Source organism: Alosa alosa, chromosome 6, assembly GCF_017589495.1.
Source record: "Alosa alosa isolate M-15738 ecotype Scorff River chromosome 6, AALO_Geno_1.1, whole genome shotgun sequence".
In the NCBI taxonomy this organism is placed as follows: Eukaryota; Metazoa; Chordata; class Actinopteri; order Clupeiformes; family Clupeidae; genus Alosa; species Alosa alosa.
Window position 1 is genome coordinate 23082214 of NC_063194.1, and position 21688 is coordinate 23103901.

General features: G+C 44.4%; 3 protein-coding genes across 6 annotated transcripts in view; 2 read left to right on the top strand and 1 right to left on the bottom strand.

Moving 5' to 3' along the window:
* Positions 1–33: 33 nt before the first annotated feature.
* On the bottom strand, positions 34–3564 carry asb16 (ankyrin repeat and SOCS box containing 16). Of its 3 annotated transcripts, none has more exons than XM_048246915.1 (7): positions 3442–3564; positions 2811–3182; positions 2178–2445; positions 1433–1841; positions 1151–1234; positions 892–1005; positions 34–725 (listed from the first exon to the last, which is right to left on the bottom strand). In XM_048246915.1, exons 2-7 carry the CDS (start codon positions 3151–3153, stop codon positions 540–542), a joined length of 1404 nt encoding a protein of 467 aa, XP_048102872.1. In that variant the 5' UTR covers positions 3154–3182; positions 3442–3564; the 3' UTR covers positions 34–539. The 3 variants fall into 3 exon arrangements, with proteins under 3 accessions (XP_048102872.1, XP_048102871.1, XP_048102873.1); XM_048246914.1 differs by having other exon boundaries at positions 1412–1841; XM_048246916.1 differs by having other exon boundaries at positions 1412–1841; positions 2811–3103; positions 3442–3561.
* A 98-nt stretch (positions 3565–3662) lies between these two features.
* hrob (homologous recombination factor with OB-fold) lies at positions 3663–12816 on the top strand. 2 transcript variants are annotated; one of them, XM_048246918.1, is made up of 11 exons: positions 3663–3674; positions 3830–3880; positions 4149–4199; positions 4620–5600; positions 5755–5838; positions 5950–6087; positions 7878–7986; positions 9228–9313; positions 9530–9652; positions 11582–11774; positions 12010–12816. In XM_048246918.1, the coding sequence occupies exons 2-11, from the start codon at positions 3878–3880 to the stop codon at positions 12060–12062; spliced, it is 1821 nt and encodes a 606-aa protein (XP_048102875.1). In that variant the 5' UTR covers positions 3663–3674; positions 3830–3877; the 3' UTR covers positions 12063–12816. The 2 variants fall into 2 exon arrangements, with proteins under 2 accessions (XP_048102875.1, XP_048102874.1); XM_048246917.1 differs by lacking the exon at positions 3663–3674 and having other exon boundaries at positions 3690–3880; positions 4116–4199.
* A 7248-nt stretch (positions 12817–20064) lies between these two features.
* The window catches only part of asic2 (acid-sensing (proton-gated) ion channel 2), a 393440-nt gene continuing 391816 nt past the window's right edge, over positions 20065–21688 (top strand). The window contains exon 1 of the mRNA XM_048245325.1: positions 20065–20119. The gene's annotated coding sequence lies outside the window, so the exon portion shown is untranslated. The remainder of the gene's footprint in view (positions 20120–21688) is intronic.

Genomic DNA, 21688 nt, shown 5'->3' on the forward strand with positions numbered 1-21688 from the left:
AAAAGAAAGGCAAGTTATGACATTATTCACAAATTGGGAAAGGAGATTTTATTCAGTTGTTCAACAAGGGAAAGGGTGCTGCCAAAGTTTTGAGAGTCCTCATCTTCAGATTTGTCACTAGTTGTTGCAGGTGAAACAATTGTGACTGTAGGTAGACTATTGTGGCAAACAGAATCGTTGTTTGCCTACTAAAAACAGGTTTAAAAAGTTGTAAATCTATAAAACTGTTCTAAATTAAGAAGCTGTGTCATTGATGCATTCAAACATTCTACTCTAGCCTATTTCATGAGCCTGTAAACACATGCATTGGATTCTTCGAAATTCTACAGCACACCTGACTTGAAGGAACAACAGTGTAGAATGGAAAGACTGATATTTTACAATCGTACATCTTTAAATATAGGTTTTTAAAAACTTTTCTAAGGTGTTTATAATCTACTTAACAAAATGAATTTATGTTCACACTTTAAAGTAGGAGGTACATCACCACGTTCACATGTTCATTCTCTTATTTTTAGTGAGAATCTGTTTTACTAAACCTATCTAATCTCTCCTTCCAAGCATAGTAATAGGTAGTCTTTCATACAGCTGGGGATGTTGAGGTCGTTTATAGCAGAGTGACACTTTTCTCCCAAATAAGACCGGACAGAACAGCGACATAGGTGCTGTAAGGACCGAGGCTGTCCTGTCATTCTCTGCACAGATTCAAACAAGGCTTGATTCGCCTGGGAGAGAGAGAGATAGATAGATAGATAGATAGATAGATAGATAGAGAGAGAGAGAGAGAGAGAGAGAGAGAGAGAGATTTAGAAACTTAAGATGGGGAACTACAAGCCGTCCAACAGACAAATTCCTTTCTCTCGATTCCATACAATATTTTTTCCCACTGACCATCTTGAGATCCTGTGGAACCTTGTCTATCCAGTCCTCACAAGGTGGGACAACATGGTATGAGTTGATCATCACCTCCAAAGTGGCCGGGGACAGGAGACAGAGCTTCAGCATCTTTGGGGAAAACAGTCATTATTAGGTTGCACTATTGTAGTGGATAGTAAATGTGAACACAATGACATGAAATACATGAAATAACTCGAAGCACAGTGTTTCTTGACTGTTAATACAGCAGAATTTTGCTACGTCCTTTTCTCACCATTGGTGATGGTGGCTGAGCTCCATGGTTAAAAAGGCTGCGAGCAATATCCTCAGGATGCTGGTCAGGGTAATCCTCTACCACCTATGCCAGAGAGAACAAGTATGATTTCCTAGCATCGCAATATCAACACCTGGACCTGTCTTTATCTGGAAATGAGATGTTATTTACTGCATATATATATATTTTTAAATAAGTGTCGACTCAGCCTATTCTATATAAACATATATACAATATATATACACATAAATATAGCACTACCTGCCAATATCCCACTCCCACCTGCAGCAGGCAGTCCATTGGCGTATAACCAAAGCAGTTGGCGGCGTCTGCGCGAGCCCCGTGCTGGAGCAGATGGTGGGCGATGCGTGGGCTGCAGTTGCCGCAGGCATTGTGTAGCGGGGTGTGCTGCTTCTTGCCGGCCTTTCTCGGGTCGGCACCTACCTCCAGCAGCCTCTTGACCACGCGCAGGTACCGGCCGACCTCCGATGCCCTCTCTGCCCCGCAGCAGGCGGCGTTGAGCGGGGTCTCGCCCTCCAGATTCTGGGCGGCCACGTCTGCATCATGGGTGATCAGCAGCTCCACGTGCTCGTCCAGGCCCCGCCGCGCCGCCATGTGCAGTGGGGTGAGGCGGCTCTGGCGGTGGGAGATGTTCACATCGGCGCCGCTTTTCACCAACAACTCCGCACACCTGGATGAGAACAATAGAGGGGTGTCCAAAATGCATATACATGCGGTTGTGCTCTAAGGATGCATTACTCACAACTATCAGTTTAAAAACCTGGATGGGGTGGTGGATAATCTAGAAAGGCTTCATAGAATAAAAAAAAAAATTACATTGGACCAACAACTAAAGACTTGAAACCAACAAAACAAGCATTCAAGCATCATAGCATTCAAAGGATACGGAATATCTCGACTGAGTTAGTATCAGATGTGTTTGACCTAACACCATAAAGAACACACATCACTATCAGTCTTCCTGTCTCTTTCTTTCTCTCTCTGTCTGTCTGTCTCCACAACTCACTGATAGGTATCTGCAGTGTTGCACAGGTGAAGAGGAGCGTTGCCGTCCTCTGCCAGAACATCAGGGTCTGCTCCATGGTTGAGAAGCAAATGGACACAATTGGCATGACCACCCAAGCAGGCGTCGTGGAGGGCCGTTCGACCTCCAGGGTCCTCGTTCACCTCGGCCCCGCGAAACAGCAACTCCTCCACACAGCCAGAGTGCCCCCTGCTGGCTGCCAGCCGCAGTGCAGATGTCTGTTTGGTCTTGGTGGAGAGGGTCCACATACCTATCAAAAAATACACATGACTACAGTTTGACCAATTTTGCCTTTAACAACCTCCAGCTGCTATGTAACAAAATAGACAGCATTTGAGTATCCTAACACTGATCAAACTCAACAAGTGTATGAAATAGCCTCAACATCAAAACACTGCAGATCAACCCCACAAGTAATATTCAATGTAGGCCTGTACTGGTGAGTTACCTGGTACAACTATGGATTAAAATAACATCTTAACTCAATTGTATTGTGTTACATGTGAAAACATGTCTGCATGTAGGCCTATGCATTCAACTGCAAAGACACCAATTTAATTTTAGCATCCAAATCCAGCTGTCATCATTTAATTTTAATAGAATTCTAGTCCCTACCCATTTCTGGTGCCCACACCATCTCCTCCTGTACAGTCTCCATCAGTGCATTGACCATGCCAGGTTCTTTAAGGACAGCATAGATACCAGCCATGTCTCCACACATGAAGGTGTTGTGGACTGCTGGGTCTCTACAGCGGATCTGCGGTGGAGGTGCCCTGACCTCCTGAATCTTGCCGGTTCGAGGTTGGGGTCTGGTACTGCGAGCAGGTGGCAGTGGCCTCCGAGACATGGCTCGCCTGTGGGCCAGCTCCCGCCGCGCCTCCTCCCAATCCTGCATCTCCTGTTCCAGTCTGAGAGAGCGGAGGGAGGCAGAAGTGAAGGTGAACGTCTGCCGTGCCATTAAACCCCCGAGACCTTGGTTCCTTGAGCCTGCAACACAGATATTACAAGGGACATAGGGTGCTTCACGAAACACTGCCGCTAAAAGCACCTAACCTACCGTTACCTGTAGCACGGTCGTTGTTTTTAACACCCATTTACCCCAAGAACGTATTTAGGAAAAACTATTTGATGTTACATGCGGCCTATAACGCAACATGAACACTGGCCGAACATGCACTATCTGTAAAGATTAAGACTGTGTAGAAATAGGCGAATGGAATGCAAATATCAAGTACTCCAAATTTACTTCCGTTTGGCTTTATCCAGTGACAGACTCGTCCGAATGCCCCTTGGAAACCCTCAGTCGGTCACAAGATATTGTTGATCGCACAGTACCCAAATGGGCTCAATGTTATTAATAACTGGGAATGCAAACCGAGACCCATGTATCAAACGACACAGCAGATGGCGCTAGCACGCCGAGACACTTGCGGCACATGCCTGTACGTCAGGACTACGCAGGCCACGCACTGTTTGAACGTAGGGGCGCCAAAGCTTACGTTCGTATAGCCTGGCTTGGGCTTGGCTAGGCAGGTTTTCCACTTCATCACAAAGTCTGTGGAATAGCTTAAATACATTCGATTGTAAATATGCTGATAATTTAACGTGTATCATTGTATTGTCAATCTGTTTAGTCTTTTTAATGGCAGGATGACAAGAGCCCATTCGTGACTGCCAAGGCGATGGTAAGTTCATGACTAACGTGAATAGGCTAACTCGGTTCAGCCATCATTAGCTAAGTTTACGCCAAAAATAAAACAAATCAGTATCTTGTTTAGCAAAAGAAGAAAGTTGTATGTCAGATAGCTAAATATAGACGTCTTATACAGTGTTGCCACTGCCATAACACTTTTAAGCTATTGGGAGTAGTTAAAATCTGTACACTACCACCAACAAACCGAAGTCATCGTTTTCGTCCAGGTAACGTTACTCATTCCTTTTACACGAATGCAGGCTTGCAAGTGGAATGGTCTTTTCAGCGTGGGAGAGGAATTCGACGACGAGGTGATATTTGAATGTGCATGTCTTTTAACCCTGGTGTTGGCCAAGTGACGATTGCCGATTTTGTAATACTATTTAAACAGTAACAGTTATGTTCATATCATTGGGTTATGGAGAAAAACAAGGCCATCAACGTTCCCTTAGTGAACGTGTATTTCTTATTAGCACAGTCACACCTGGCGCTGATGATGACCCCTCGTGTAGGGCAAGACGGTAATACATTTGTTAGAAATGCTGTAATATACCCACTAGTAGTGGGCCACCACGTATCAGTCTTTCTTTAATCTAAATGCTTGACAATTTCTCCACCAGTCGTCACTGTTGCCAGCGTTTGTATAATATACATCATGTGATTATGTGTGTTGAACTAAGGTAAACGATTTATGTTGGAAATAGTATTCAGTTAACATTGTGGTTGTATAGGACTTGCTGCAAGCAGACTGGACAGTGCCCACTGCCCCAGCCACCGCCCTACAGCCCATAGATGTTCAAGGGACCTCTACGTCAAATACCTCAAAGCAAGCCATCCCCGCCACAACCATTACCATTCCAAATGAATCTGACCTGGGGAAACAAGCTACTCATAATGTCCCTGGGCAGACCTCAGTTTTGGGGCTTAGGGGTTTTTCAGCATCTAAGCTTCCCTCCACCTCAGGTGCTGGAACCTCTGCCAGTATATCTGACATGAGAAACAGCATCCAAAGTACTGGACCTACTCACCAGAACACCTTCACACCTGCTTCAGGTGCCTGCCCACTGGATGACTTTGATGACTGGGACGTGGATCTTACGGACCTGGATGAAAACGTCCCTCATGTTGGGCAGCCTGCTCCAGTGACTAGCTTAGTCCCTCCAACGGCTATCTCTAACTGGCCCTGCGAGGATTCCATATCTCCAGCGAAGAGGATGCGCCCTTCAGCCTGTGCCAACGGCTTAACTCCCCCTGGTCCCAGTTTGAGAGGCTTCAGCATTGCTGCCCACACGCCTGAGCCTCTTGGAAGAGCCCCAATCCCCAGAGACTCTTTCGCTACCCCTCGGCCATCTCCAGGCCCTTTCCGAAACCCAGCTGCCCTCCCTGCCCCTCCACGTAGTCCGGTTATTCCAAGGATGGCGAGCAGCTTTCCCAGCCCTGTGGCGCCTAGACTGTGGAGGCCTCAGACTCCAGGGCAGACGGGCAGTGCCATGGGCCAGCCTGCCGGGCACGTCAGGGGGGGGCTGTTTCAGGCCGTGTCCCCCTGCCCGTCCCCAACGCCCACCCCTCGCCCCCTCCACACACCGGTCCTGACCAATCATCTGGTCCAGCTGGTGTCTGCCTCCAAGAAGACGCCTCAGAGGCCACGCACTGACCCGTCCCGGCCCAAAACCCGACGCTTCCCTGGACCTGCTGGGATGCTTCCTCAGCAGGTGGGTTTGCCAGGCCTGGTAATATCCTATTATTTCTTAGATACCGGAGAAGTTGTTAGGGGTAACTGCAGACCTACAGCACTCTTGCTGAAACCTTTTCTGAGAAGAGAAGAATAAATGCCTATCTAAATTGCGCTCTCTCTCATTCCCGTAGTTGAGTGGCAAAAGTCTGGATGACATTGTTGTGGCAGTTCCACAGACTCCCGCCCATGGTGCTGTTGCTCGACTCAGGAGTGAGGTATATATGCACATACACATGACACTTCACGGCAGAGGACAAATCTCTGTTAGTCTGTTTAATATGTTCTGTGTGTGTGTGTGTGTGTGTGTGTGTGTGTGTGTGTCGCAGGTCCCCAGCTCGCAGCCGCCCGATGAAGAGGACTTCAATGGTGGTGCGTGGGCCGCCATGAAAGCTGAGATGGGATTGGATGAGAAGAACCCCTCCTGCTTCCTGCACTCCTACAGCGTTGTCATGGTGCTCCGCAAGGTGGGTCCCCTGGTGTCCCCCATTCGTCTCCCCATTAGCGCTGCTTGTAAATCATCCGCACAGCTGCATCACACTCTCTCGGCCCGTCTGCCTATTAGATCAGTGTTTCTCAAACCTTTTCAGACGAAGGACCACTTAACCAATAAAAAAGAAACACACGGACCACCTAGCTAAAAAAAAAAAAAGATTAGACCTACTTCAACAGTATATTAGCCTACACAATAGGCCTAGTCACTGAACCCCCTTGCTTATTGTCTTTGCACTTTGCTTATTGTGTCAGAGGATTCATATAATTTAAACTGGCATATCTTACATAGACAGTGTTGCAGAACTGTTTGGATTTACATACAAGTTGGTTCAATATTGCAAACAACTCATCTAAATATTTTACCACGTCTGCTCGCGGACCACTTGGGATAGCTTACGGACCACCAGTGGTCCCCGGACCACACTTTGAGAAACACTGTATTAGATCACTCTTAAGACTGATATGGAGGGAGGGCACCATGAGCCAGTGACCCCTGAAAAGGATCAGCAGCCATTGCCTCTGCTGCACTGGATCATGCTGTAACAGACATCACATGCGTCTGGCATACGAATGGCAGGTGATCCTTGAGGGGTATAGCAGCATCCCGTGTTTCCTGTTCTCTGCCTTTACTAGTTGCTATAGGCAGTGACCTCAACAAGCAAGTCCTTGTAGTTCCTTGTAGTTCAGGCAATTTAGAATTTTCTCAAAATGGCTATACATGATGTTGGAAATCAATGCTTGCCAAATGTAGGCATGGTGAAAACTGCAGTAACATGAGACAGTGCACCTAGTTGAACTGAATTGAATTATCCACTGTGTGAAGTAATGGTTCTGAGAAGCAGCCAATGTTAGTGCTTTTTAATATTGTCATGTTCAGTCACATGCAAATTGCAAAAAGCGTTTCTACAAACTGAGAATTGTCCATTTCAGGTGTTGCCTAAGGTGTTTGGACATGGCATGTCTTGGGCTATCACAGTGCTTTGGTCCCCTTTTACAGTGGCATAGCATGTTTTTGATAAGTGTCTTTTCAGCAGTCCCAACGTTTAACTTTGCAATGGCACAGCTTGTATAAAGAACTCTGAGTAACCCTGCAGTGCAACTGCCGTGACTCATTGCTCTTTAAAACACACCCTTTTAGTTTTGTATTCCTGCTGTGAACGACTGCTCACTTTGAATTGGAACACATTTACTAAATGGCTTATGAACTTTAGTGAGTAAACTCCAGGCTAACAAATGAATGGCCCTCAGTTCCACTGCCTCCTGTTATCTGTCTGGGTTCCTTCTGCTACTGCTTTCCTGCTGCTGCTGTATGGCTGACTACTCCAAATGTGTTTGTTGCTTAATGGTAATGGGCCTGTCTTCCCAGTGGGGCTTGACCAACCTAAGCAGGATAAATGATTCCTCCAGTGTTTAGGAGCTTGTAGTTATTATGATAAGTATTGTCACGCTCATCTGTCACCCTGATGTGATTATTATTGTAATTTCAATGTTTTGCCGTTAACGAGCTTTCGCTAATGGAGCTTGCCTGTTAATTATTCATCAGCTGCTAATTGATGAATGTTAATGATTGGCCTTATGCAGAATTCATTAATGGAAGTTTTTTGGAGCACTATAAATTTTGATATGCTCTCTCTCCCCTCTTTTCCTCTCCCTTTCACATTGTTCATCTTGCAAATCTTTTTCAGTATATTTTTCTTTTCTGTGTGTCGTGCGTCACTCTCTTAATTCTCTCCCTCACCAGTTTTATTTTACTTATTTTCAGGCTGCACTTAAACAGCTAAACAAGAATAAAGTTCCCAACATGGCTGTTGTACTGAAGAGTATTCTACACACACATGCTGATGCCAAGGCTGTTTTTAAAGACCCAACAGGTAAAATACACTCTGCAACCCCTTACACACACACACACACACACGCACACACACACAGTGTATGCTCCCAGCGCAACAGCCTATTACTACCAGGTCTCATACCCTTTCCATAGATAGCAAAATACAAACAAGAGCTTAAGACGAAGTGGACTTTACTTGTGAAGCAGACCTATATACACCAATTACCGCCCCTTTCGTTCGAAAATTCTAAAACAAAGATGTGAAAAATACTTCAAAATAACATTTGATAAATGAACCTTACATTTTTCAGTAGCCATAGGTGTGTACATTTGAACAAAATCTGGTTTGGTTCTTAACGGGAGCATTTACTGCCTTAAAAATGTGATTTTGTTTACTGTGCTGGGAGTTTGGTGCTGGACTGGTGGGTGCCCTGTTTCCGCCCTCTGCACATCAACAGTTAGACTGAGAATTCTCGTCGTGAAATCAAACTTCCACTGGAGTTCCAAGCAGATTTGTACACGCAGCCATACAACACTGTTTACAGCTCTTCGAGTCATGTTAAAATGTAATTTTTGGTACATAGCTAATCTAGATACACTTATGGGGTGGGTGCTTGCGTTTCTTTAGGGATCTGACGTCTTGGTTTGTATAGAAATGAATATTAGGTGACACATACACGTAAAAGGGCGGAAATAGGTGACGTTCCGATAGTGAGTTCTGTGTTGGTTTAGTGGACTTTACTTATGAAGAGGACCTATATCGTGAGTTTCTGTGTTGGTTTGCATCTGGTATTTGTGGCTGAATGAACAGTCGAGGCAAGGGGTGAAGGGGTCTCCCTTTGTTGTATGCTTGACTACACAGACAGACACACACACACACACACACACACACACATTCACACTCACTCATACACAGTGTGCAAGACATCTGCTGTGTCTCTTGTGCCCTCCAGCTCTCAATCTGTTTTCTGTCCTCTGCAGTTCTTTCTTCCCCCTCTCTTATTATCCACCTCTGTGATGTTGCTACTCATAGGCCACTCAGGCATTCCTCCCCCAGCACCCTGCGGCCCTCGTACATCTCCTCCTAATCGGCAGTCATCGCCACTCGTTTCTCTTCATTCTATCTGAAATGTGGGGCTCCGCTCGACATTTGGAACCACGCATACTGTGACACCAATCGCATCGCTGCTACAGCAGTCATTTCCACCTCCAGGGGGCTGTACTAATATTCAGTTCTGTGTGTGTGTGTGTGTGTGTGTGTGTGTGTGTGTGTGTGAACAGGTGAAATGCAGGGGACTGTGCACCGCCGACTTCTAGAGGATCGACAGGCAGAGCTCAAAACCGGAGCAGTGCTGTTGCTCAAACAAGTAAAATGCTTCATTGGACTTGACTGTTCTGTAGAGTATTGTGCCATGCTCTTGTAGTGTACTCTCTTCAGTCTGCTTATTAGAAGAGAGTACATTGCATCAGTGCTCTCAAGAGTTTCACTTACTGTGTGCAAATATAAAAGAAGTAATTTGTCATACTGACAGTCTGTGAAAGTGTTGCATAGGAGTTTCAACATCCTCTTTTGTCTTGCATAGGTGGGTGTGTTCTCCCCCTCCCATCGGAACCACTACCTGAATGTCACGCCCAACAACCTGCTCCGGATCTACCCGCCAGACGGAAGCCTCCAGCCCTGCACACTGCTGTCCCAGCATGCCCTGGTGAGCTACAGATTCCTCCGCCTGCTGATTGTATATACCGGTAGCTCCAGGTAGTGTTGTGTAACGGTTTTACTGTTCTCTGAATTAAGGTTTGGGGTAAATTAATGGTAGTCAGTTACCTTACGCAGGACTCATAGATTCACATTTCATTCACAATGGTCATTTTCTGAACCCTCAAATAGAAAAACGGGTGAAATTGATGAATGAGAAAAACAGAACATCAAATGTGTTTGTTTCCTGTATAGCAAACAATGCAGGAAAAGCATCACATTTTCTAAGGCGGCTATAGGCCTGTGTGCTTTGCACAGATGCATGGTAGAAATGACAAAGTTCTTGCAGTCCACAGACTATGACAATTAGTTCAGTTCCAATCAATGGAGAGCGTGCATAAGCCAATGGAATTTAGTCCATTCTTAAAATGTCCACTTCCTCAGATGACTTCGGTTTCATTTGAAACAAGGCCTCACATGGCACTGTAGGCTACGTTCGCCAAACATTTAACGTAAGAGTTTGCAATAAATAGTGTGATGAGTATGCGCTCTGACTGCCATACCAATGAGCCAAGCTCTTTGGCGGGTTGGCTTGCTGTGAGGCCATCGGAGGTGTGCCCAATGTGTTAGCCGTATGAGAGACCCACAGGATGGGTCGACCCCTGTGTGAGGGATCCCAGAGATGGGTGAAGCACTAGTGTGTGTGTGTGTGTGTGTGTGTGTGTGTGTGTGTGTGTGTGTGTGTGTGTGTGTGTGTGGGGCACCCTGAGATGGGAGAAGTACAGCTGTTGGATGTGTGAGGGACACCAGTGTGCGCAAAGTGCACGGGCATGCTTCCCAAAGGGTAGGGCAGTGTGACTGAGTGCCATAGATGCCAACAAGCCAGGCTCTTTGCCGTTGCGATCAAAGGTAGGTTTGATAACCCGAAGGCCTGGATTCGAGGTCAGGTGGGGTGACTGCTCTCTCCCTTCGCTACAAGTAGCATTTCATTCATAATGGTGGTTGTTGAAACGTTCGATAAACAAAATATTTTGAATAGGTCCAGGTCACAATCATACCACGTTGTAAGTAAGTCACTCATAGAAATGTAATTTCTCTGTATGAAACAAAACATTCACTATAAACAAGGTTTACTGGCCAAAAACTCTCAAATTACATCAGTGAACAGTGAAATTCATTCATATTCAGGCTTGGGCTTTCGGCAGATGATGCAACCTACGCCTACGTCTCTGTTTAGTCTGTCAGCCAGGAGCATCTAAAAATGCTGCCTTCCAGCTACCACAGTGGCAGGTAAACCGTGCTGTCGGAAGGTCTCCCCCTCTCTTTAGTGTTATTTTCAAGGTGTGGTGGAGGTATATCCTCAGAAAGGAGCAGGCTGTCTAACATGGCCTGTATTTAACACAGTATTCTGTATTGAATGTGTCCTGTATTCTTGGGCAACCTGCGCTCTCACACCTGCTCAAAACATGGAAACCCCCTTTTTTTGGGGGGGGGGTGCTTTTTATGCTTTTTAATGAGAGGACAGTGGAGAATGACAGGAAGTGAGTGGGAGAGAGAGAGTCGGGGTGGGATCCGGAAAGGACCACGGGGCGGGAATCAAACCTGGGTCACTGGCGTACGGTGCAGGTGCCCAAGCCAGTCGCGCCACGGCCTGGGCCGGAAACCCTTTTTATAGTGAATTTAATTAATGGGCTGGACAATCGCTAGACTGTTGTATTGGGATCAGGGGAAATGTTTGGGCATATTGTGGGATGTCTCCTTTGCAGGGGCGTCACATATTGCACACAGTGGAAGTTGCAGATAACAATGGGATAAGAACACTTGCTATGTATTGACTCTTCTGTAATTTGATTAATATGAGTTTAAAGGTTCTTTGTCCCCTTACGTGGTGGTGTGTAATGTCATTGCTCCTCTTTTATGGTGTGTGTGTGGGTGTTAGGGGCCAGCAGAGATGTGGGGTGAGGACTCGAGGACAGTAGGAGGTCCTGTGTCTCAGATGGAGCTCCGCTTTGAGGACGAGGAGGACGAGGAGCAGTTGGGACAGGAGGACAGTAGAGTGCAGGAAGGCCTTCCTCAAGCTGCTGTCCACAACAATGGACCATTGCTGACCAATGAGGGTGCATGGGACACAGGTGTGTGTTTTGCAAGATTTTTAGAAGTAAATCATTTATTATGTCTGTGTGTGTGAGTGAGTTGTGTGCTGCTGTTTTCTCCCTGTGGTGGGGCCAGTTAGTGTCCTCTGGTTTCCCAGCAACTGGATTGTCTGAGCAACCCCTGCAGGGGTGCTGATTTTTTAATGTTAACTACTTATGTGTTTGTTTGTTTGTGTGTGTGTGTACACACCCACATATGTATTTGTGTTTTCAGATGGCTTGGATGAGTTACTTGGAGAGTTGCCAGTGGAGACCTACTCTGTGTGATGCCAGCCACAAGATCAGTGAACCGCACTACAATGCATTCCCTTCAGTTGCCTGGAAGCTCACACACACACACACACACAGAGATAGAGAGAGAGAGAGAGAGAGAGAGAGAGAGAGACACAGAGACACACATGTACACACACACACACACACACACACACACACACACACCTGTTCATGGTAAACAATCTCTTCAGGTGGCTCCATGTGTTGGGATCAGGTGCGTTTGATCTGTGCAGGAGCCAGATCTGAGCCGGGGTCGGCACGTGGAGCGTTCCCCCTCGTGTAACACCTGTTGCCATGGCGACGCAGCACGGCAGGTCCGAGGGAGAGGTCCGCCGCGCCTCGTGTCGTCTCGGCTTGACCGCGGCCCCCCCTGCCCCTGTTCCAGTCTGCTCTGTGACATTTCTCAGTCCCTCAGACCCACACTGCGTCCTGGCACTGCCACTGGCATCCCCACCCCGGTCTGGGGGCTACGCCAGCTTGGGCATCACTTGTGCACGGACGCGTGCAGAGGCCGAGTTCACAGAGGACATTGGAGCTGAACGGTTGAAAATTCCTGTCTTTCTGGCCTTTTCTTCTTTTCCCCTCCCCTACTGCCTGTTGTTATCAACTCTTTTGGCTTTATATTTGTTATAACTATTTTCGATGAAGAGACTACTTATGTTGTAAAAATGTATATAATTTATAGTGCAGCCTATCAGATGATGCGATAGCACATACTCTATTAAATGTGTGATCTACTACACTAGAAGAGGCTTTCTGTTGTCTCCCCGGTTTCTGAGAACATTGAATGAATGAATGAGCGATCAGCTCCCTAACCCCCAAAAGCTGCCCAGTCAATGCTCTACTCCAGACCTTTGCTCCTACTCAGAATCAGAGTCAGTTTTATTGGCCAAGTATACTTACGTACACAAGGAATTTGACTTTGGTAGGTGCTAACTATCTACAGTACAATGCTGCACTGCAGATAGCTGCACTGCAGCATCACATTGTTTTTTGTCAAAAGAGCAGAGCAGAGCAGTTTGGGAGAACGAATGAAGACATTTACAACACTACACCCTGAGAAAGCAATCATGTAAAGAGGACACAAGCGGAGTAAATACTGTGTGAAAGTGCACCTAGATGTATTTGGGTCCAATCCACCAACCTTTAAACGCACTGGGTGCTGAGGTACATTGTAAGGCCTGGTAAACCAAAATGAAACCGGGCCTATTCACCAGAACGGTTTGACCAGATCACTCCGGAGAAGAAAAGGGTGCGGGTTAGAAGAGGGTGTTAAAAGCCTACAAAAGGAGAGGGGATAACAAAGTGATTTTAGAAAATTAGCAGGTGCTTTTTGCTATGTGGGGGTTGGAGGGTTTTTATGTCCCTCCTGACAACTTTTTTTAGAATTAAAAAAACAAAAACAAAGTGCATGGTGTATTAAAGCTTGGTCAGCTCGGTAACTTTGATGGGTTAATTGCTCTTTGATGGCATAATTACTAATTACAAGGGGCCACAGTGGCATTCGTTAGAAATCGTACAAAGCCCACTGCTCCATTCCCTACTCTGAAGTAAACCATTGAAGATTGGATTTAATTTCCTATTGCTGCCACAGACCTGATAATGGAATGTGAGTGTGAGGTGTAGGATAGTTTTAGTCTTTGGTAAGCAAACATTTCCATAACATTTCACTGATGGAAACACATGCAATAATGTCAAGTGAACTACTGTAGAGGCTGGCTTTGGTGTGTGCACAGGTAAAGTGAATGTCCTTACTTTTCTTTTTATATTAGACTCTACTACCTTTGGTGGACATATAAGGTTATCTGTGTTTATGCAGCGAGAGGAAGATAGTCAGAGGGCTATCTCTACAATCTGAATGTCACCTAAGGACCTAGACATTTATAAGTCATCATTGTGTCCCTTCTTTGATTAGAGTAGCTCTTGTTTTCTTATGGAAGATGCCACAACTTTACATTTATACAAGTATCTTGTTATCTCAAGATAATGAAATATTTCTTTGTTAGGCAATCTGAATCTTGAAGCCAACAAAGCTTGTTTATTTCTTTTAAGGTGCAGGTGCTTGCTTGTGTTAATATAACACTATATGGGCATGTGTATACTCTGTGTGTTTGTGAACCCGTGAACACGATATCTCAAGATGCCACATTCTTCTAATTTGGTATGTTAACTTGGACTTAAAGATGAAGTGGTTCGATTTTGGAGGTTACTGTATGTATGTCCCCTGTTCATGAGCGATATCTCAAGAATGCCTTGAGGTATGTTCTTCAAATTTGGTATAAATGTTCACTTGGGGTAAAAGATCAACTGGTTAGATTCCTTTCAACTCTATAATCTATGTATTCCATGCCTCGCCTCATACATGTAGCCTATATGTCAACTAGAAATGTACGGCTGTGTCGAGGCATAACAACGTAATGTTGTAGTTCTAGTTTGAATATGTATGAGTGCAATGTTGTGGTAGTTCTAGTTTGAATATGTATGAGTGCAATGTTGTGGTATAGTTCTAGTTTGAATATGATGAGTGCAATGTTGTGGTAGTTCTAGTTTGAATATGTATGAGTGCAATGTTGTGGTATAGTTCTAGTTTGAATATGATGAGTGCAATGTTGTGGTAGTTCTAGTTTGAATATGTATGAGTGCAATGTTGTGGTATAGTTCTAGTTTGAATATGATGAGTGCAATGTTGTGGTAGTTCTAGTTTGAATATGTATGAGTGCAATGTTGTGGTATAGTTCTAGTTTGAATATGTATGAGTGCAATGTTGTGGTATAGTTCTAGTTTGAATATGTATGAGTGCATTAGCGTGAGTTGTGTTGTTGTTATCCCAACCTTCCGTGACATTTCTCCCCCTTCTCACTCCTTCCTCTTCCTCTGACTGGCCCGTTCTTTCTCCTCTCTCTCTCTCGCTTCTTTCTTTGCTCTCCTCTGTGGCCCCAGTCCACCTCCAACTTCACCCTCTTCACTCTCCAGTCATTGTACTCCCTAATTATGTGCCCAAGGAGCTTATTTTCCACACACCATTATGAAGTTATGGAAGTGTAATTACTCATTCGATCTGCACAAGCATATCAGGGCTGTCTCTGTTATCATTCATTATTTGATAAAATGTTAAATCTCCCTCTCCTCTGTTTTGGTGACCCCCAACCCTACCCCCTCTCAACTCCAGCCCTCAAGGCAATGTGACTTTTATCTGTAGATAAAACCAAAGTTAGCTTTGAGACTTTGAGTATACTCCTGAGACGAGCTTGGTGAGGACGCTCCTGTGGTGGATGGGTGCAGGCCATTCTGATGAGTCGGTGTCCTTATACAACTGCTGTGTGAGAGGTCAGACAACACAAGATGCACTGGTAGTAGCATCACAGTGCTAAGCATAGTCAGCCACATGTGTGTTGGTTAACAACACACCTATATTTGTGTGACCTAATGTGTTTAGTGACAGCCAAGTGTGATGAGGATATTTCTTAATTTTCCCCCTCCCTCTCCATATCAACCTGTTGTTGGCATGTACAGTCATATGTATGTTTCACTCCTGGTCAATTTCAAAGCCTCTACTCTAGTTGGTGTGACGGAAATGTTACAGTTGTTCTCGATTGCTAAAACACTAACTCCCACTGGCTGAAGAAAGTTCTCAGTTGCCTGAACTCCTTTAGCTAATTGTTCAGTCTGTTGTCAATACCTTAAACCAGGGGTCCCCAACCAATGTGCCATATTCCATATGTGTTCCATGTTATGTATGAACAGTGAAGGTAAAGATCTCTTAAACATGTGAAAAACGTGAACTTGAAGAAGTGAAAATTGAACACTATGAATATTGAACAACTTGAAGCTACATCTATAAGTGTGAACATGCTTAACAAAATATGGGAACAAAACATATGGGAACTAAACGTGCATTACGAATATAATCAGTGGGAGCCAGTGACACCCTGAGTGTGTTTGACATGTCCAGTCGATTGCGCAATTTGGGCTTGGTTGCAGTCATTGCCCAAAACCCGGCCTCGGTGGTGGGAAAAGATAGCCGTAAAAGCGCTGAAAACGTTGCTATCTCGGGATATTCTGCTTTGTTTTTGATCCAAAAACCCGTCAGAGAGGGACACTCTTTTAAGACCACCGTCATTTGCAATTTCGATCAACTGCTCTTCCTCCTGCGCTGACAAGTTAGGACTATTCGGGATATTGACAAATGGGTTGCGGACCCACTCATTGGTTTGCCGTGGATCTTTGGAGGATGGGAAGTAACGCTCAAACTCATTTGAAATAGCAACAAGGTGATCGCGCACCTGCGAGAGAAAGGGCCCTGCCTCAGTCTCTCCCAAAACCCCCACTACTGTTTGGAACATATCAAATACACCCCGGTCCACTCGTCGTCCCCACAAATCAAGCTTGGCTTTAAATGCAGCGACTTTATCTGCCAGTTTAAGGACAGTCGTCATTCTCCCCTGGAGTGACAGGTTGAGGTCATTAAGCAACCCGAATATGTCACACAGGTAAGTGAGTTTTGACTCCCAGTCCTCATCACTAAAATGTGCAGCTAACAGTGATTTTTTTCTGTAAGAAATCTCTGCAGCGGCTCTCTCAACTCAAACATTCTGGCCAGTGACCTGCTAAAGATGCTTGTTTTTTGTTGCTCATTCTAGAAGTTTAGCTAACTTCGTGTGACATACCGTTCGCCAAGAACTGATCAAGTGAAGTGAGCTGACCTGAGGCTGCGCAGCGCTGAAGGCAATATGTAAAAAGTGTTGAAGAAGGCGGGACAGACAGACGTAAGAAAATAGACCTTGCAAAATGCAAACATGCATGCAATCAAACAAATGCATATAGGCCTATGCCATGTAAAAACATGACATTATTGCAAATTAAATTTAGTTTAGTTTGCATGCATTTTTTTAAAAAACGCATGTTGTAGGCTACGGCCCGGTTAGGAAATGTCCCGCGGCCCGGTGGTTGGGGACCGCTGCCTTAAACCATTTCACATGGTTAAACACAATTTGCAGATCTCACTTACACTTTTAAGCAAAACAATAAACACATTCTCATTCTCAAAACACATTCTTCACTCTAATGCCTGTCATCCATACTGGTAAACACAAGTGGCAACTTGTAAATACAAATAGAGCAGACATGTCATTGATTAAACACAACCACTCAAAATGTATTTCACTTGGTTCAAATGACATGACACAACCAATATAGGCCCTATGAGCCTTGAGAAATGTATGTTTTGAACAATGTATTTTTGCGGTGTATTGTTTACCGACTGCTTGATAGTGGATATCATTTTGATTGCTTTGTTTACGATTGTATTTGAGAGCAGTGTTTGATTTTGAACACAGGTAAAACTGTTTTGGCGAAAGTTTGATTTTGCAAGAGGAGTCAGAGGTTTTGTAAATAGTGCTTTGAGATGAGGTTTTGTGTTTAATGTTTTAAGAAAATGGAGCAAGGTTTCAGAAAATGTGTTTTAGCAATTGAGAAAAACTGTAATACTCTGGCCCTGCTCTAGCCTTGGGTGGTCTGGCCATGTTGACATCACTGGACCAGTGTAAACAGCACACACTTTAGAAGTGCCATCTGCCAAGAGTCAGCCATCACAGTGGCTGATTGTCATCCTCAGCTCCAATCCTTTTGATGTTACTGGCACCCAGGTGTCCATTTCCGCAACTGACGATGGGAGGTGGGATGGAAATAGTATGTGCTAAATACACACTTGGAAATGGTGTAGTTGCAGAATGTTTAGTTGATACTGGCCATTAAAATATTTTATTTTATTTTCAGCATCATGTCATGATGTAGACTTAAGTTCTACCAGAAAATGTGTTATCAGGTCCTCACCTTTAATCTTCCTTTTATAATTCCCATAAGTTATCAAAGTCCATGGACTAGAAATGTGGTTAAAACATGTGGTTAGTAATCACAACTATGCTGAAGACCGGCATCCTCCTTCCTACAAAGCAGTGTGATTAGCTTATGTTCTGTTCCCCCTGGGTTTGATTCAAAACCAGTAGGCAACTAAAAAATAATGTTTTGCCTTCTTTCCATTAGCTCATATAATGGAAAAGTGTGTGTGTGTTTGTGTGTGTATACTTCTAACAGCACTGACTAATTGTTTTGTTTATCTGTGGTGTAGGCACGAGCTGTGGAAACCTCAGATGTATCCCGAGTCAGGGCTGTGCTAGTTGCTAGTTCCTGGGTAGTTCCTGTCTTGTGGTAACCTGGCTATTGTCAGGTTAGTCTTGTGGTGAGTCATCCCTGACAATGTTTTCCTCTTATAAAAAAACAAGGCATTTCTGAATGACCCTTGTTACATTACATTACATTACATTACATTACATTACATTATGGCTGACACTTTTTAACCAAAGCAAATTCCAACAAGGGAAACAATGTAGTGTGTGATAAGGACAAGTTAGTGCAGCAGTTAAGTGCTACTTCCATACAGTCAGTGTCAGTTCTAGTCAGGTGGTATACGTGCTAGAATTAGCAAGTCTCATTGTAGGTAGTGGTACAAGAGGATACTTTCTGAAGAGCTGGGTCTTCAGGAGTTTTTTGAAGGTAGAGAGGCATGTTGGGGGATATTGGGGATGTTGAGGGACTTTTGTTAAGAGTCATGTATGGTTGAGGCATCCCTAAGCTTACTTCCAGTTGTCATAGGACATAGGCTACAGTAGATGCTCTAAATGGGAACTATGGAGGCAGTGACCCAAAGGGCCGCATCATAACAGCAATTCTTATACATCAATCAATTCATCTGGCCATAATTTTCTAATCTTAAACAATCATGGCTAAAATGTAAAATATTTAGCATGGTGACGATTAACAAATAAGAAATAGTCACATAACCGAAAAGGACAATAGAGTCTATCCCATAAATTATCCATGGTTCATATCCGCTCCTCTCTGGCCCATTGAATGACACTAGGCTACTGCAACACCTTACTTGAGAGCAGAAGTCCTTGGCTTCAGGCCAACAATTTCAGTCGGGGTTCAGAGCCAAACAGTCACTTACCCCCTGACGAGATTTGGCTGGCTTTCTGTCACACCTTCAAACGTTGCCATGTCTCACTCCAACACCTGCCATTAACACTGGCTTGCTGCTAGTCTATTGCCTCTTCTTTTATAATTATTGAAACGAATTAATTTGCACAGTAAGAGCCCAATTATATGTCAGGTATTATGACGAGTGGATGTTGTTCACTGAAGGACAGATCAGAATGCGAAAATAAGGCATGCACCACAGTCGACCCCAAAGGGCACCTGTTTCGACGTGCTGTAGGCCTAACCAAAGATCCTTGATTACTAGCTCCGCTTTGACCCTCTCTGGCCTAACCTACTCAGTAGGCTAAAACTTCATGCAATTAGAATACAGTGGAACTCTTGCCGTGTCCTTGGACCTTGGCAAATCATCGACTAAAAACTAAAAAATCTGATTAACAGAATGTTCTTTCAGGATAATTTTAACATGAGGAAATAAGTTACGGGTTTTATCGGAAGACGGCTAATCCATTTAACAACCTCGTCACTGAAAGCGCAGGGACCACCTTAATTAGCCTACGCTGTCAAGGAGCCGCTGTGAGCCCAAAATATTTATGCTGCCAAAATCCTCGGTGGATTCGTCTGGGTGACCTACTAAACCGCGCGTGTTAGTGTATGTTGAGAATGATTGATGGCTAAGTGAGCGCGCGAGCGATTGAGAGAAGTTTTGCCGTTGAAATGTGCATTTCTGTGGATTATAGGTGGTAGGCCTAAACCAGACAGAATATGAAAATCATGCTTAAAGAAGTGATAATTTTGGTAGAAGTGGTGGTAATTGTTCGGTTATTGATTCTCTCAATCATCAAAGGATGACAAATGTGAACCGTTAGGGGGCGACGTGTGCGCATTTATGAAATGCAGGAGAGCCTTTTATCCAGGCCATAACCTCGTGACCATAGATGTCTATGCTCGTGACGATTCGTTGTTTTCAATTGTCTGTTAATCATGCTAGTGCGGGAATTGTCACTTGACCTCTTTGTTAAAATGGACCAGTGGACACAAATCTGTTAAAAACCAGGGTGAGTTGTAGGCTACTTGAATTGCACCTCGTCTTTCCTTTTGTTCCTGGATGAAAGAGCAAAGCACCGAAAGACAGCTGTCAATCTTAAATTATTGATCAGAGTGCCACGTGATGAAATAGTTCATGGGGGAACAATGACAAGTCATTAGGTTGTGTCAGGCATTTGAAGCAGTTTCATGACGCATTTTTAAACGAGACAGACGTGGTCGTGGATATAGTAGGCTAGGCCTATAGGCTACAATCTCATTTTTCCTGATAGGCCTATTGGTTTTTAATAACGCACGAATCGCCGCTCATTTTTGGGCGAGATGTCAAAGAATCCCGACAAAGGGTTAGACATTTGCTGATCACTTAATTAATTTTTTTGTGGATGGCAATTTCACTTTCGTGTCAGCTGGTGACAGTGGCCATTGACGCAGGGTGGGGGCGAGATTTATTTCTATATGGGGCGTTATGTAATTGCCATCTCATATTATCTCATTCAATCGGCACGCCACCTGTCAGCAAGGCAGAGATGTTGGACAAACTACAAAGATATTCTTTTCATGTCAGACCTTTGCTACGTGACCATTTTTACCCACGTGCCTCATAATAGACTATTCTCACATAACTAGACATTTATACCAGAATTAAACAAATACAATAAAAACAGACATAGACATTGTGAATTCAAATAATGTGGTTTGAATCACTGCCTCATCACTGCCTCCTCTGTATTGAAGATGTACTATTTTTGAACAACAGGTTGGTCTTTCTTGTGGGTTGATGGGTGAATATTGTGTAGGCCTAAAGTAGACATGAACTTTTTTCACTATCCATCTGATCTGACCTGATATTGCCCATCAGGGACTCACAAACACTCTCTTTCTCATTCTCTGACTTGTTCTTTTTGTCTAGTCTATCCTTGCAAGCTGGCTTGGCTGTTTAAATGAACGTTACCTTGATCTACTTTTATTCAACTTTCTTAAAGCTTTTCATCACTCCAGCATCACTCCAAGGGGCCTTCAACAATCTGCCACTCAGTTTGACTTCACTCATATCTCTCCATGTCCAGCCCTACCCAACCCAGATGTGTCTTGGCCTGTTCCTCTCTACATCTCTGTTTCTCACACACACACACACACACACACACACACACACACACACACACACACACACACACACACACACACACACACACACGGTCTCTCATACAGAGTTCCTTTCTTCCATGTAATTTTGGATTACATGTCAGACATAGTTTTGCCTCATATCTCCTGTCTCCTCCTCTCTCTCTCTCTCTCTCTCTCTCTCTCTCTCTCTCTCTCTCTCTCTCTCTCTCTCTCTCTCTCTCTCTCTCTCTCTCTCTGCTTTTTGTAAACATAGCTGAACAGATTCTTCCACATCCACTGTATCTTTTCGTTAGTTCACAGTCTCACAGATTTGCTCTTCTTTTCAACACTCTTTCTACACAAACACACACTGACATTTTATTCTCTCTGTAGCACAAGCTCACAGTTCTGTTAATGTTGCTTTGACATTTTGATCTATAACTCTCATGCATGTGCACACCCTGTGCAAAGAAATA

What these genes read in the sequence shown, in the direction of transcription:
- asb16 (XM_048246914.1), bottom strand. Translation starts at nt 3,153, where the DNA reads ATGGCACGGCAGACGTTCACCTTCACTTCTGCCTCCCTCCGCTCTCTC. An exon ending in GGTGTGGGCACCAGAAATGG is followed by an intron (nt 2,446 to 2,810) that starts GTAGGGACTAGA and finishes ATTTTTTGATAG; the next exon opens with GTATGTGGACCCTCTCCACC. An exon ending in AACACTGCAGATACCTATCA is followed by an intron (nt 1,842 to 2,177) that starts GTGAGTTGTGGA and finishes GTTCTCATCCAG; the next exon opens with GTGTGCGGAGTTGTTGGTGA.
- hrob (XM_048246917.1), top strand. An exon ending in GAGAGGAATTCGACGACGAG is followed by an intron (nt 4,200 to 4,619) that starts GTGATATTTGAA and finishes GTGGTTGTATAG; the next exon opens with GACTTGCTGCAAGCAGACTG. An exon ending in TTGCTCGACTCAGGAGTGAG is followed by an intron (nt 5,839 to 5,949) that starts GTATATATGCAC and finishes TGTGTGTCGCAG; the next exon opens with GTCCCCAGCTCGCAGCCGCC.